This window comes from Dendropsophus ebraccatus, chromosome 2 (genome assembly GCF_027789765.1).
Source record: "Dendropsophus ebraccatus isolate aDenEbr1 chromosome 2, aDenEbr1.pat, whole genome shotgun sequence".
NCBI classification, from domain to species: domain Eukaryota; kingdom Metazoa; phylum Chordata; class Amphibia; order Anura; family Hylidae; genus Dendropsophus; species Dendropsophus ebraccatus.
In genome coordinates this window covers 101193208-101208918 of record NC_091455.1, presented here as the reverse complement: position 1 = coordinate 101208918, position 15711 = coordinate 101193208, and the positions used below count along the sequence as shown (strand labels likewise).

The following is a 15711-nucleotide window of genomic DNA, read 5'->3' as shown; positions in this document are numbered from 1 at the left end:
CCCCATGGTAGCTACGCCAGTGCCCCAGGCTTTCCCTCACCAGTGCAAGCTCTCCCCTATAGGGTGCTGTGTGGTGTAAATTGCCTCTTTATTACCATAAATATCAGGTGCCTTTGTTGCCATGGTTTAATCGGGTTCTTTTTCTCTAAAGTATTGTTCCACCCTAACGGGTGTTGTTTACACTGCTGTTTTTCAGTTTTTTTTTTATTTATGTTAAATGTTTGGAAAATTTAATAAAATTGAGAATTAAAAAAAAAATGCATAGGGGCTGGTACAGGGGGCAAGGCGTGATGTCATGCAATGAATTGTAAGTCTAACCATGGGTAGAAACATACGAAACAAACAAAGTTACGTTTGACCGGAATACCCCTTCAAAGTGTTAGGATGTCATGTCAGTTATATGACTACAACATCTTGTGATATCACAGCAGCTGACCTATCTGAAACCTGTAGACATGACTAAAACTTGCCTATAATATGACAGCAGCTTACCTGATATAAATTCACCTATGTCATAGTAATGTTCCTAGGCAAAGACACATAGAACAGAAGGCCTATGTGCAGGGTTTATATGAGAGCTGTGTAAATGAATGACAGCAAGGGTCATACACCACCTCATTCAGATCTCTCTGGAAAATCCAGCATTGCTGTCCAAATCCACTGGTAATTGTGAGACGTGGATAGAAAGGAATGTAACTCTTTACATGTTATCTAATGTACAGCAGGGGGCAATATGAGGTTTTAAATTAGAAGTCACCCCCATACCACCCCCTTTCTTGCCTCCAGGGTCCCAGATTTCAGATGTGGTATGTCCACCCCTGTAATAACAGGTTGTTACAGCACTTAGGATCTACAGTTATCTTACAGTTTAAACCATTTCTGACATGTCATAGTGAAAATGATGTTTGTGGAGGTCACAGTATATGCACATGGCAATTAAATAGTACACAATTAGTACACAATAGTACAATTCTCATCTATATTCTAAGTAGGGAAAATACTTGATTGGGAATGTTTTACCAAGACTGGTGTTCACACTTGTTCTTCACAGAAATTATGCAGTACCGCAGTGAAATGTTTGAAGGGAAACTGACAGCATGAATATGCTTATATCTGAGCTGGCAATTTCCAGTTACCTACTTAGTGGGTATCCCATAGGTACCTTCCTCTTTCCTGGGTGATCTGCTGTTTTTGTAGCAATGTGTCTTCATTTCAGGCTGACTTGCCTCTGTGACACTGACTGCGTCTGACCTGCTTTCCGGCCACCGCTCTGTTTTCAGGCAGCCTCTGCCTCCTTCGGAATGATTGACAGCTGGCTCACATTAAAATCCTGCACAGCAGAAGATGAGCTAGCTATCAAGCAATCTCAAAGAAGGCAGGGCATCCTGAAGACCAAGCAGTAACTGGAGAATGGGATGGGTGCATACAGTATCACAGACCTCCCACTGTGACACTGTCAGTCCGAAGTAAAGATCATTTCCATTGCCACATCACACAGCGAACAGATGCATGCATATCGGTGCTGTCAGTTTACCTTTGAGTACTGCAATAAATTATGCAGTATCGCAGTGGAAGTGCAATGTGTGAACACGGCCTAAAGCATTTTTCCTAATCGGTCTCATTAGGCATAGGTGGCCCACACGAAATAAGTAATGTTGGAGCTGCTGGGAGCCATTCTGCTGCTATTTTACATTCTACTAATCTTTAGGCTCCGTCCACACAGAGTAACGGGAGGAATTTCAAGCTGAATTCCTCGCCTTTTCCTCAGTGTGCACATACCCCTAGACTGGAAAGAATACACCACTTCCTGCAGGATGTACAGAAGCTGATAAGTGACTTGAGATTTTTGAGTATATGTAATTTTACAAATCTGTATAACCTTCTGACACCAGATGATCTGAATACATCTTTTTTTTTCTCTGGAGTACCCCTTTAATAGTCGTGTATGAAGTTGTGGGGACATGCACCATGTCTAGGAGCCTAATATAGGATTAAATGGACACTTTTCCGATGACTTTGGTAACTATTAGCACTTGTTTACCTGCTTAGCTGGATGTAATCCTTCATCCTACAGAAAGATATTTTTGGAACCAAGGTGCTCTTCCAGGTCCTGTCCAGGTCCTAAAGAGAGATGGGTAATAAACATTACACCTAACATGGCCTCTGTGTTGTAAAACAGATGAGTATTTGTAAACTTTCTATTTACATTTAATGATTTAGCTGTTAATATGGCTAAAAATATGCACTTATTTTGTTTGTTTGTTTTTTCCAGCTTGGAAGTATAAAACACCCCCTCAAGCAGAGTTCGTGGAGAAATTAACTAAAGTAGTGGTTTCCCAACTTCCAAACTTCTGGAAACTCTGGATATCATATGTAAATGGAAGTCTTTTTAGCGAGGTATTGCAAAAATAAAAGTGAAAATGTTGAGATTTTTATTGTTTTCAAACTTTCAATTCCTGGTTATGAAATGACACTTTACTACAGTATTTTTGAACAGCAGATGATCCTAACAGGGCATAGAGCCAAAATATACCTACTGTAGAATTCTTTTTGTTTAAAGCAATTCAAATTCAAAGTAATATTTAGTTTATTTTCTTTAAAGGGGTACTCCACTTAATAAAATTTAACCCTGTACAATCCCACCTATAATCTAAGCATGTGGTAATAGGTTTCTGTTATATGAACTGTTTATCTGCAGCACATCCTGACTTACACCCTGAAGCTGCAGAAAATCCTCACTGTCTGCTCCACATGGTCTCGGCTTCTATGTTCCCCCCTCCCTTCTGAGACCAAAGTCACATGAACTTGGTCTCTTCTGTTGCCAGGCAAGCTGTATCACCTCATCTCTAACCCCGCCCACCACTGACATCATACTAAACAGTGAACACCTGGCCAAGGGGCGGGGAAACAACAGAACAGTGACGGCCTCCAGAGCAGTATAGGGAACAGGTTTTTTTTCAGCTCTTTCTCTCTTTTTAATCTATCTATTTAGATGGATATGTGGCCCAGGGTCTGTCACTGTTAAGGTTTAATTAATTACCTCTTTCTGGCAGTTAGAGAATGCCAGAAGTGCCGACACACAACATTGCTTGATGTCCAGCAGTGAGGGAGTTAACAGAGCTGTGCTGTGAGAGAAGGGACCTAGAAGAATCTTGTGTGGAGCCCAGTCAGTGTGTTGTGAGGTAAAATGAAGCAAATAAATTAATGTAATCAGATGGATTACAGGATAGGACTGCTAAAACTCTGGTACCTGACTTATCCCCCTGTAAGAAGCAACCAGAGTGTGTGGGTGCTAGGACGCATTTCATCATTGTCACCACTGATGTTTCTTTTTGCTGAGATTTACTGTATATTCCCTCAGAATTTCGAAGAACTCACAATATCCCACACTGCCATACCATAATAGTGGCTGTGGACAACAGATAGATATTTTATTTACAGTGTAAAACAGAAGCAGATTGAGCCAGCGATGGGCAGGTACTTGACAATTGACTGAGGTGCGTTGCATGCTGGGAAATGTAGTTCACCTGGATATAGCTCGGCTTTTAGAAAAACTTGTAGCTCAGGAACAGTGGCAGCTAAAAAGACCGGATATGGCTCAAAATACTCAGGGGGACTTGGTGAGTGAGACCAGCTAGGTTTGGGAGCATTTCATTTTTTAGCTCTTTAGTGGAATACACTGTTAAAGAACCTCTCCACGGACTGGTCCTTTTTTACAGGGCACAGTTACTTCCTCTTTCTGTTAGGTTTCTCATCCTGCTAAGTACACATGTGACCTGGTCCCTGACTGCCCGTAATCCACAGCTTCTTTGCTGTACACCAGAAGTCCTTGCCAGGTCATGTAAGCATTCAAAGGTATGGGAACAGTGTCTGAATGGGGAAATGATGCTTCCCTGTAAAAGAAAGACCAGCCTGCCTTGGTAAGTCTAACAATATACAGCCAAGCAAAAGAAAATAAAGAGTGCCTCTTTAAAGGTTTGTATTGGCAAAAAAAAAAAAATCTGTTAATGTGAGACCCATGACAAACAGATCATTTTGCTGGTGGATGTTGCAGTTGTAAGATGAATGGCCATACATAATGTGAACAATTTTTGCACTTAAAGTGTACCTGTCAGCATGGCGGCTGCTGGTTCAGAGGTAATTTTCTCTCTTCGTCCATAAGTTTGTGTCTCCATGTTTACGAAAATGCAATGAGGCTGTAATAAGTGCAACCCCCAGTCTAATCCAATGGGGGTCATACACATTAAGGTCTCATTGGGTGTCTGTATCCATGGAGACACAAACTTTTGGATGAAAGGAGTAATTTGCAGCCGATCTGGCAGTAGCCGTGCTGACCAGTACACCTTAAGGGATAGGCTTTTTTTATATTCATTTATCAATTCATCATTTACAGATTCAGCCTAGATAACAGCACCTATGTTCTTCTATTATTGGTTGCTGATAACAACAGTAAAACAATATACAAAACTTTACAAGGTATCAAAAGGCTACAAAGGCTCCTGTGAAAGTGCATCACAGGCAGATACATTACTAACCGTTTTCAGTTGTAACTAGTTTCTGTGCTTCATCCTTTTAAGTCATGAAGTCGAAAAGTGAATCCGTTGGGCTAACCACAGAATAGTCTAGTTATGTCTGTGCAGGAAAGGGTTACACTCTTAATCTATCAATATCTTAATAGAAGAATTGTAGAAGTTTCATACTGTGTTTACTTTCTAACAGACATTTTGCACGGACGCGCCAGCCTAATGTATGTTAAGCTTTAGGGTCATCTGTCGTGGTAAAATGTTCTTTATTGACAGATTCTCCATTCTTGTCAGTAGTGGTAATTAACACGTAACACTCGTGTAGCTAGGTTAGTGTGTTGCAAGATTTTAAGATTTCTGTCTCCTCGCTTTACATGAAACCTTTTTATTCTAAATGAAATTTGTGACTCAAACAAGCATATGATGAGCTAACTTGTGCATCATACCTTACCTCCATTAGACATGCAAGCATCAAAAATGCACATAGTTCCTTGTTATAAGGTTCCTTAACCCATATCTGTGCACTAAGAATACAGCCTTTTAGGGGGGATTCACACATACAGTATGGCAGCTGACGTCACACTGCATCTTCGCAGTGAAATCCGCTTCATTCTCGCAGTGGATTTTCCTTTCACTGCAAGAATGTATTGAGTGACTTTTAGACTTTTAAAATTAACCACTTAGCTCCCGACACCATGCTTACCTGTCGGCATTCCACCGGCATGCTCCCTCATGCTTCTCTGCGTGAGTGACAGCCTGCTCAGCCAATCACTGGCTGTGGTGGGACAGTGCAGTGATTGGCTAAATGGGATGTCAGTGTGTGTGTGTGGGGACCCGGAGAAGCAGGGTGGGTGTGCGCCAGTGGAACGCGGACATGGCGTCGGGAGCTAAATAGTTAACTTTTAACATCACTTATCTCTGTATTCCCATCCCGTTCCGTTTTTGCACTTTATGCTTCAGTCTAGACTTAAAGTGGTACTGTCACCTCTTTTACTATATTCTTGTCTTTTTCTTTGTCTTATTTTATCGGTGAACAGTGTCACCTAGGCCGGGCTTCACAGCAGTTGGGCCCCATCTTTCCCGGGCAAAGTGGTCCCAACTGCCATGAAGCCCTGCATAGGTGACACTGCACATAGAATCAGGGGTGACAGTATCACTTCAAAATGTAGCCAAAAACTGTGATTAACTACACATTATATTTATATTAAAAGGGTCCTCCAGCCATTTAAAGTTTTTGATATAATACTGCCCTTGTATAAAACATAATTAAAATTCTGTTCTTACCAAACCACGCTCCCCTGGGGTCCTCCTGTGGGGTCTTCAGGTGCCGCGCTGCCACTCCCGAGAATGACTTGTCTTGGCATTGACAGCCCCCACTTAGCTGTGGCCGCAGTTAGTCAAGAATATGATCTTTACTATGTCCTATGCAAGGGCACCAATATTGTAAAAATGTTGTGACCAGAGTACCACTTTAGTGTATGTTCCCTCTTTTAATTTATTTATTTATTTTTTAAACCTTTATTGTTTGCCCTGTGTTGATCACTAGGTGTCACTACTTGCATACGTTTTTTTCAAGATTTCAGAGGATAGTATTTCATCAGTGTTTCTATATTTTAAATGAAAATCTAGAAAGAAGTGAAAATTTTAACTTTGCCACTGTATGAGCCGTTTTGCAAAATTGTTATGTGCAGCTTTCCTCTGCATTGTTGTTAGCAGTTGCATTAATAGAATGTATCGGGTCTTGCACTTTCATGCTCAGCCTCTTAGCATGGCTTGCAGTAGTGGACTTCTCTAGCATTAATTCTTATGCCTGAGAACAAAAGCACTGGACGGTTGAAATTCAACACACCCCATGCCTTCAGACATCTGCAGTAAGGGAGGAGATGAAGGCCCCCATACCCATCAGTTTTGCATCATGCTGTGTGAGAGGCCTTGTGAATCATCCAGCATTTTGTGTAGTACAGTACTCACACAACTGGAGTGGAGACTGGGGAATAGGTGATGTGGTGACCCAGCAGCATCCTAACTTAATTTAAGCAGTAAATATTCTTCCAGTGCACTTCTTCTTTATTTGCATGCCCTCTAGTGTCTACTATCTTCCCTTCTGTGCATACTCTCTAGTGTCCACTGTCCCTCCTTCTATGCCTGTCCACTGTCCTCCCTTCTTTATGTGCCCTCTAGTGTCCACTGTCCTCACATCTGTGCATGCCACCCAATATTCTACTGATCGGCCGCAGTCACAGAGTACATAATAACCAATACATCCAGTAACTTACAAGTGTATCTTCCTCTCTGACTGTAGTTTTTGTACTCCTACTAGACAGCAGAAAAATCTGGACAAATGGAAAAGTACAGAAAAAATACAAAACAAAGACCAAATGACTTTAAGGTAAGTGAAACAAATATTTGATGATAAAAATTTACTGCGGACTCCTGTCTTTCCATACACTGCAGCACCTGCCCACCCTATGTTAAGAACAACTGCAGCACAGCTTTGTTCAAGTGACTAGACTAGTAGCAGTTCCCTTATTCAGCTCTGCACCCCTTTCATTTTTAGGATCAATGGGAGTCCCAGAGGTTGGGCTGTCACCCATCAGAAACAGATGGTATATTCTAACAATATGCCATCACATTATGACATGAAAGAGGGCCTGTGGTCAGTCAAAAAACAGATTTTTTTTTTTTTTTTTTTTAAATATTGTCTTATAGTTTTGGTTACCCTGATTCCTAAAATGTCTTAATAGTGGGTTCTTTATTGTAAAAAGGGGTGTGCAAAAACAGAATTCACGTCCCAGCAACCATACATTTTGGTAACTGTTTGATATGTAAAATCTGTTGAGAATACAAGAAGCTCCTTTAAAATAACAGTATGCTTACTTGACAAGTCCGAGGGCTTTCGTGGCTGGGAGCAAAAGGGGTGTTAGTGACTATATAAAAACACTGAGGGGCCGATCTTACTGGTATATGCTAAATTGGTTGTGACAAGAAGGGTAGATTGGATTATAGGTTTTGATCTTCTGCAGATAATACTTCAGCAGATAGCTAAGTGAACTTCATCAATTTTAATACATTATAATTGTAATTTGGATTTTTTTTTTTTTGTTTATTTTTTTTTATATGTATTTTCTGTGTCTAAGAAAATGATACAAGACGTCATGCAATGTTTGGTGAAGCTTATCCGCGGAGCCTTACTCCCAATATCTCTTAGTCAAGAGGATGTGGTGGTTTATGGAGGTTGGGGATTGAAAGCTGAATTATCTGGGCCTTGGTTAGCTCATGTTGTTCAGACTGTGAGGTAAGCCAAGTATGAGATTTATCATGTTAGTCTTTCATTAGGGATGTTTCTGTGGTTTATAAGGGGCATAGCTAAAAGGCGTTTAGGAGGCTACATTATGAAAATAATGTATACATTTTACTTTCAGAATTTCACAGATTACATATAAAAGCCATTCTTTATGTGTCCTTTTGTTTAGGCATACGTATGAATCGCTGACTGCTCTTGAGATCCCCAATGATATCCTGCAGTCTATACAAGACCTCATATTGGACTTGAGGGAGACTTGTGTCAAGGTCACTCTGCAGCTTACTGCTGAAGGTAGAGACTCTTCTACTGTATTACATGAGACTGTTCAGTAGTAGATCTGTTCAGTGGTACATTGAATTTTCATTTAATCAAGGTTTGACAGCTTCTCCTTATAGGTGATTTAGTTACACAAAATCAATACCACAGGCAATAGAGTCTAAGGGTCCTATTCCACGGGCCGAGGAGGGCCCGATCAACGATGTGAACGAGCGGCGATCTGCTAGATCGCCGCTCGTTTACTGGGCCTATTCCACGGCCCGATGATCGCTGAGCGAGGGCATCATACATTACCTGGCTGCAGGGCTTGTCCTCCGCTCCGTCTCCTCCCCGGGTCCCCCACGCTCTATCTTCTGAATGGCCGGTCAGCTGATGATGATTGGCTGTGCGCTCCGTCAGCTGACCGGCCATTCAGAAGATAGAGCGCGCGGGACCCGGGGATGAAGACAGCGCAGAGAAGAAGCCCTGCAGCCAGGTAATGTATGATGATGCTGCTGCTGTTTCTTCTCAAATCGTCGGTCGCCTGCCGCGCACCGCTATTCAACTGTAGCGATGCGCGGTGGGGGAACGATGATTTTAGGTCTGGCCCTAAATGAACGATCAGCCGATGACACGATCATCGGCTGATCGTTCTCTCTATTTCACCGAACTATAATCGGCCGATCCGGCCGATTATCGTTACTGTGGAATAGGGCCCTAAATAAAGCTGTCAAACTTTTGTGACTAGGTTTATTTATCTATATGTTCAGACCCCTATTAAAAGACTGTACATGTGTGAAGCCCTGAAACTGAAATGCTATGAGTTTTCAACAAATTGTGGTTTAGTGGACCTGTTAGTGGTTAGTTGTCTACCCTCTAGTAGGCCACTAGTCAAATACACTGCAGATATATGAATTTGATGCAAATTTGAAATGAAAATAAAAAAGCCATGGGGGCGGGAAATTAATAAATGATGTATACTTACTTGTCACCGTGCCTCCATAGCACCACTTCCGGGTCCTGCTTCCCGTTGTCTTTCACCTGTCAATTCACAATTAAAGTTACAAACTGCTGATAGTGTTAGATAGCTTTTAAGTTAAAAAAAATATATAGTTTTAGTGACTTCCGCTACATTTATTATAAGTTTTGAAGACATTTTCAGCTTAGAAAAAAAAAACATGGCTCCACAGGAAAGGGGGCATGGCTTGCATGCAACTCCCTGCTTTAAAATGATGGCATAACATTCTGAAGGAGAGTAAGACAATGTAAAGATGTTAGATTTATGAAACTGCTTGAGCTCCTGTGATATATCTGGCACATTCTTAGACACAAATTTATCAAACATGGGGTAAAGTGAAACTGGTTCAGTTGCCCCTAGCAACCAATCAGATTCCACTTTTCATTTTCCAAAGAATCTGCCGATGTCTCTGATTGCAGATCAGTCCTCTGTAGGCAGTTTATGGCTGAAAGAAACACTCAGACATAGTTGGATCTTTGAATCTAAATGTGTCTGAGCTGTGTACTAGAGGTAAACAGTTTGGATCGTTTATCGTTAACGATTATGCGAATGATAATGTCCTGTGGAATAGGGCCCTAACTCACCTGTCTAGAGAGCTGCCAGCAGTTTATTATGTGGTTCAAAACCCCTGATGGAAAGTTATAATTTTTAAAGGGGTAGTCATCAGCTGCTCAGCCGCGATTGGCTTAGCATAACTGTGCCAATCGCGGCTGAGCAGTTATGACGCAGCAGAGGGGGGTCGGCATAAGGGACGGCAGGCCTCTTGAAGATGACGTCTTTGAAGGGGTCGGTCAACACGGATCAGGTATGTATACTGCACTACACTTCCGGGTACACGGGCGGGGGTCGGGGAACACGTGAAGGGGGCCATTCACATACATAACACACATTGTATAACTTTGTAATGTGTGTTATTTTGTGAATAATTTCTTAGCGCTGCACTGCCACTTTAAAAATTATAACTTTCCATCAGGGGTTTTGAACCACATAATAAACTGCTGGCAGCTCTCTAGACAGGTGAGTTAGGGCCCTATTCCATGGGACATTATCATTCGCATAATCGTTAACGATAAACGATCCAAACTGTTTACCTCTAGTACACAGCTAAGACACATATTAGATTCAGAGATCCAACTATGTCTGGGTGTTTCTTTCAGCCATAAACTGCCTACAGAGGACTGATCTGCAATCAGAGGCATTGGCTGACAGCTGAGCGAGCAGGAGCCCGGGCAGCATTGATTATTTATGAAGGAGAGTGAGGAGGAGGGAGTGGTGAGGCGTGCCAGAGTGTGTGGCACAAAGAACCTTTTTGACTTTTCATTACAGTAGGAGACCTGACATTGGGCATAATCCACTGCATGGACAAATTACCAAAAGTCACCATGCTCACAAGGGGACTGCCAACTACAGCGCACTGGGAGCACCTGGGGAGCTGACAGATTCTCTTTAAAGTGTCACTGTTGTTTGGGACATGTTAAAAGTTTTGATCAGTCCAGAGTCTGAGTGTTCAGACCCGTACTGATCATGAGAATGAGCAGGTAAAAGACCACTCTGAGTTGCCCATCCTCTCCCTGCTCTGTGTAAGGAAAAAAGAGTCGGGCTCCATAGATTTTCATTATGAGCCCAACTCTTTTCTTCCTAACACAGAGCAGGAGTGGACCGTGTTGCATTATGTCTTTTCCCACTCGTTCTCCTGATCGGTACAGGTCTGAACACTCAGACCCGGACTGATCAAAACTTTTGACATGTCAAAAGTTTTTCCAAATGACAGTGAGATTTTAATTACTGAGGCTCCGATCACACTACTGTCAGATAATACAATAATGGCCTTTGACCATAGATCTATCAGATTTCACCAGGGGAAGAATACAGCATGCTGCGCTATTTTTCCCATCAATGTGACATAACCCATCAGACCCATTATAATACAGTAGGTTTGACTATGCACAGTTGTCTGCCTTTGATGAGTCTGGCACCACCTTGATGGTTTCTGTAGAGACAGAAGTAATGATGGTGGTATAACAGAAGAATTATGTGTTTTAAAATGTTCATTTAAAACACATAGAGCATTTGGGTGAGTAATTCTTTAAAATGGGTTTTGTATTAGCAAGCTTTTACTTTTCCAGAGGTTAAGAAGTTGGCTGACAAAGAAGACTGGGTGGTGGACAATGAAGGTTTAACATCTCTGGTATGTATATCTCTTGTATGTTGTATATGTCCAATAGTAGCTTCTGCATACCATATGATGTCTTTTGGGGTTTTTCTTACCAGTCACATTCATCCCCCCAATAGATAATTAATGTTTGACAGTTTTGGGGCTTCCAGCATTTTAACCCCTTAGTTACCACAATACATCTTCTGCCGGCAGGGCTAAAGTGGCTTTGCACTGGTCTCCTGTGTAAAAGATCACAGGAACTTGAATGTTGCATGACAGCAGGACCCTGCTGTAACTAAGAGCAGAGAAACCATTGATCTCTGTAGTTTAACCTCTTAGATGCTGTGGTCAGATTGTGAAAGCCCCCAGGTATGCCATATATTTGTGTCTCCTCAGTATTGCCTGCAGCAAGGCCAGTAAGGTCGCCGGTTAGGTCAGTGTTATGTTGACAGAATAATACACCGCACTATACCAGTAGTACAGTGTATTATATTAGTGAGCGGAAGATTGTATTTTAAAGTCCCTTTGTGGAAAATATAATTTTATTATTTTAAATATAAAAAATCCCCACTACACAATTTCCCCTTTCAAAATAATTTTTATATAAAAAATAAAAACACACACATATTTTGTAACCCCACATCCATAAAGTTAATATTATCTTATTATTTATACCAAATGGTGAATGCTATGGGGCCTCGTTAACACACTGTATTTTTTTTTTATTAAACGTCCATCGTTACAAGTTTGCAACAACAGACAATTTTTTAATCACAGCGGCAGATCACATTAACTACTATGGAATCCCGGACGGAGTATATACACACTGTATACACTCCACCCGGGATCCCATGTGGGCCGCACAAAAAACTGATATGTCAATTTTCAAATAGACTGTGCAGACAATGTAAAGTACGAATGTACTTTTATTGTCTACTATGGCTAATTGGAGCACTGGCACACCTGAATGTGCCCGGATTTCAATTGAAAAGAAGTGACCTGGCTGGTACTGGAGTGAGTTGAACATCTCACACAGTGGCCATTCTGTGACACAGCCGTGTCACAGAACAGTTGCTGTCTTGCCATGTGTGAACATTGCCTAAAAATGAAAAAACTATGCCAAACTCGCTGGATTTTGTTAATTTGCTTCCAAAAAAGGAAAATAAAACAATTAGAAAGTTATATGTACCTAATGATGGTGCTAATAGAAAGTATAACTTGTCCCGCAAAAAACAAGCCCTCATATAGGTATTTTAACTGAAAAATAAAAAGGTCATGGCACTTGGAAGGCGACAACGAGCAAGAAAATTGCTTGGTCATTAAGGAGTTAAAGTGAATGAAAGACCTCAGACCTTCAGTTTTTATGTTGTTGTTTGAGGTTTTTTGATTGAGAACCTTTGTTGGTATACAGATTGTATACCGGCCAGCATTCCATAGGACACAATGGTATTTTAATCTTCAATAAATAGCGGCCGGTGTTGCAACGGCTGTTATTTATTGAAAGTTTACTTTGTGTGAACTTAGCACTTAGTATACTACATTGTTCCCTGCTCCAGTATCGCAAGGCATAGCAGCTATGCATATCCTGTCTCAGTAGTAACTATGTAGGGCTAGTCCTAGAATGTGTAGGTATTTTCCTAATATTAATGTTTTATTATATTTTATCATTTATTTTAGCCATCGCAGTTTGAGCAGAGTGTTACCCAAGCTCTGCAGTCACTAAAAGGCGTCATAGAATGTAAGCCCGCTGAAGCAAGTGTAAGTATACCAGTGTGTAGAGTGGCATATATTTGTGTGTTTCACAGTGTTCTTTTTTTCTTGTATCTTCTGAATTGTTAGGACTATGTGTGTCAGACCAGCAGTGTTCATCAGTTTGTTTGTTTTTTCCCTTTTGTATTCGATTTCTGATAATATGTAATTATTCATCCATCATCTTGGATGAGCATTGTCCTCTGTTAAGAAATCTCATCCCTTGTCCAAAGTAGAGAGTGAGACAAAGAGCATTTATAACTCTTTGTGGAGGACCTGTTCTAAATTACATGGACAACTCCTTGATCTGAATGGACCCTGTGTAATATTTAATTTTTCCTATTGTGGCGCTGCAGGAAAATTTAACAAATGCAGGGAGAATTAACACTGACAGATTTAGCCATGAATTATAGCTGATTATTAGCAGTCCCAGCAAGCGACCACTTTGTAATTAGTTGTCAAGTAACAACTAAAGAGTAATGGGTTATTGAACTGTTGGAGATATTTTTCATCACAATAAAAAAGCACCAGTCAGTTGCTTTTTTGCTGTCTTAATGCATACGGTTTACTTTTTCTTTTAATAATATTTTACAGATTTTTCAGCATCAGAAAACACAAGATCATGTGTGCACTCTCTGTATTAACATTATCCAGGTTAGTAGACAGTATTACTTCTTTAAACAGCGTTAGGAGAACTATTGGGGGTCATTCACACTCTCCGTTATCCACATACCCTACGGAGCGCTGGCCGGGAACGTGATGCCAGGAGGTTCTAGCCATCTGGGTCAACAAAGTAGCGGGAAGATTTGAACAGATTTTGAGCTCCTGGCATCATACTGATACATGATGCTGGCCCACAGCTTCACACTGTGTGGGGTCCATGGATTATAGAGCATATGAATGATCTCTTATTCCACATCATTTCACCGAACACTGCATGGAGTATTAACTAATATGGCCCAATATAACTACAGCAACAGGAACCAGCAACGATCCCTAAATTCTAGTCTACCTTAAAGAGGATGTACCACCAGGTACATCCTCTTTAATCTGAACCCACGGATCAAACGGCGCCGTCACGGGGAAGCCGATGCTGTGGTCTGTTTTTCGGACCGCGGCCCAGTTTCCGTGCACGGCGCCGTTCTATGCATTGGAACCGACAGGTGCTCAAGCACTGGAGGTAGGCCGGCCCGCCCCCACTGGGAGGGTATTCCCTCCCCTGTATGACACGGCTCCATTCATTCTAATGGAGCTGCGTCATACAGGGGTTCGGCGTTCGATCCGTGGGTTCAGATTAAAGAGGATGTACCTGGTGGTACATCCTCTTTAAAACATGTAGGTTTATATTCTTATATTTGCTTTCTCATTATTGATATAGCAATTTATATTGTGTTTTTTTTTCTCTAACTAGGCTTTCATATCTACTCTTGAATACCTAAGTAACAAACCCGAAGGAGATGTGGATACAATGCAGTGAGTAACTAAACGTTGGTTTATTTTTTGCTTTTAATGGGAGAAGTTATTTTCTTACAGATCATTTCTATCTAAATTACATCCCAGCAGGAATACACTTGGGGGGACATTTATCAAACTAATTGCGCCTGTTTTTAGTCTAATATATCTAGTTTGCGCTCAAAATAAATCTAATATGAATTTATGAAGCTTTTTTAGACAAGACTATCCAAATTAGATGCGACTTTTTGAATTAGATTTTTTGTTGTTAATTAGATCGAAAGTGCGCCAGAATTCTTTTTTAGCTAAATTTATTAACTGCTCAATTTTTGAAAAAGTCGCATCCGAACCAGGTGAATTTATTAGACTAATTAAAAGACCATTGTTTTTTAAAACACATTTACTATGCTATTAGACAATTTACATAAATTTGACTAAACACATTAGATTGGAAATTATGCCAAAACATCTTTGACAAAATCGTGTTTTTAGATTTGTTAGTAAATATCCCCCTTGGTGTTTAGATGGAAGTTTAACTCTAATATCGATTGAAATAGATTGCTAAAAAAAACAGAGCCCAAAAAGCTTTTTGATTATCCAGCCTTGTATGCCTTGCAGAGCGGCAGCTACACTCCTATTGAGCCACATCCTCTTTCTGTATCAGATAGTTTTACAAGGGAATCTGTCATGGTGCGTTTACACAGAGAGATTTATCTGACAGACTTTTGAAGCCAAAGCCGGGAATGAATAGAAGGGAATAGATCTCAGACTTTCCTTTATGACATGCTCTCTGTGTATGGCCTTTTCCTGGCTTTGGCTTCAAAGATCTGTCAGATAAATCTCCCTGTGTAAATGCACCATTAGAGCCTTTGCCTAATTTAACTAAAAGGAGACTAAGGAGTTAATACTTATTGATGTGAAATGGAGTGTCTGTAAGGTGATCCATATTTGTGTAATAAATAAATGAGCCACAAGTGCCCAAATGGGGGTCTGATCATGACCCACAACCTCCCATCCTTGTCCCAGCCTTGCTTTTTTTTCCTTCAACTTGATTTAAAGTCCATGTGCAGTCTCAGCGCTAGCAAGATTCATGTTGCACAGCAAATTGGCTCATAATCAAGGAGAAAAGGCATGGCTAGGAAACTGGAGGAGAGTATGGGCACAAAAACAAATTTTATTATGTTAATGTCACATTTATTAGAGATTAATTACAAAACTATTCCGGAGGTAGACTGCTGCAGACAAATACCCAATT

The 15711-nt window shown here is 40.8% G+C and overlaps 1 protein-coding gene and 1 long non-coding RNA gene across 2 annotated transcripts in view; one reads left to right on the top strand and one right to left on the bottom strand.

Annotated features, from left to right (window-relative positions):
• The window catches only part of EXOC2 (exocyst complex component 2), a 128472-nt gene that overhangs the window by 75381 nt on the left and 37380 nt on the right, over positions 1-15711 (top strand). Inside the window, exons 12-19 of the mRNA XM_069958092.1 lie at positions 2273-2397; positions 6844-6912; positions 7661-7818; positions 7997-8118; positions 11227-11288; positions 12933-13013; positions 13599-13658; positions 14416-14477. Coding sequence (XP_069814193.1) covers positions 2273-2397; positions 6844-6912; positions 7661-7818; positions 7997-8118; positions 11227-11288; positions 12933-13013; positions 13599-13658; positions 14416-14477 — 739 coding nt within the window. The remainder of the gene's footprint in view (positions 1-2272; positions 2398-6843; positions 6913-7660; positions 7819-7996; positions 8119-11226; positions 11289-12932; positions 13014-13598; positions 13659-14415; positions 14478-15711) is intronic.
• The window catches only part of LOC138783408 (uncharacterized), a 54024-nt gene that overhangs the window by 23549 nt on the left and 14764 nt on the right, over positions 1-15711 (bottom strand). Inside the window, exons 2-3 of the long non-coding RNA XR_011361682.1 lie at positions 9068-9123; positions 2042-2121 (exon numbers count right to left, since the gene is read on the bottom strand). This is a non-coding gene — a long non-coding RNA (uncharacterized lncRNA). The remainder of the gene's footprint in view (positions 1-2041; positions 2122-9067; positions 9124-15711) is intronic.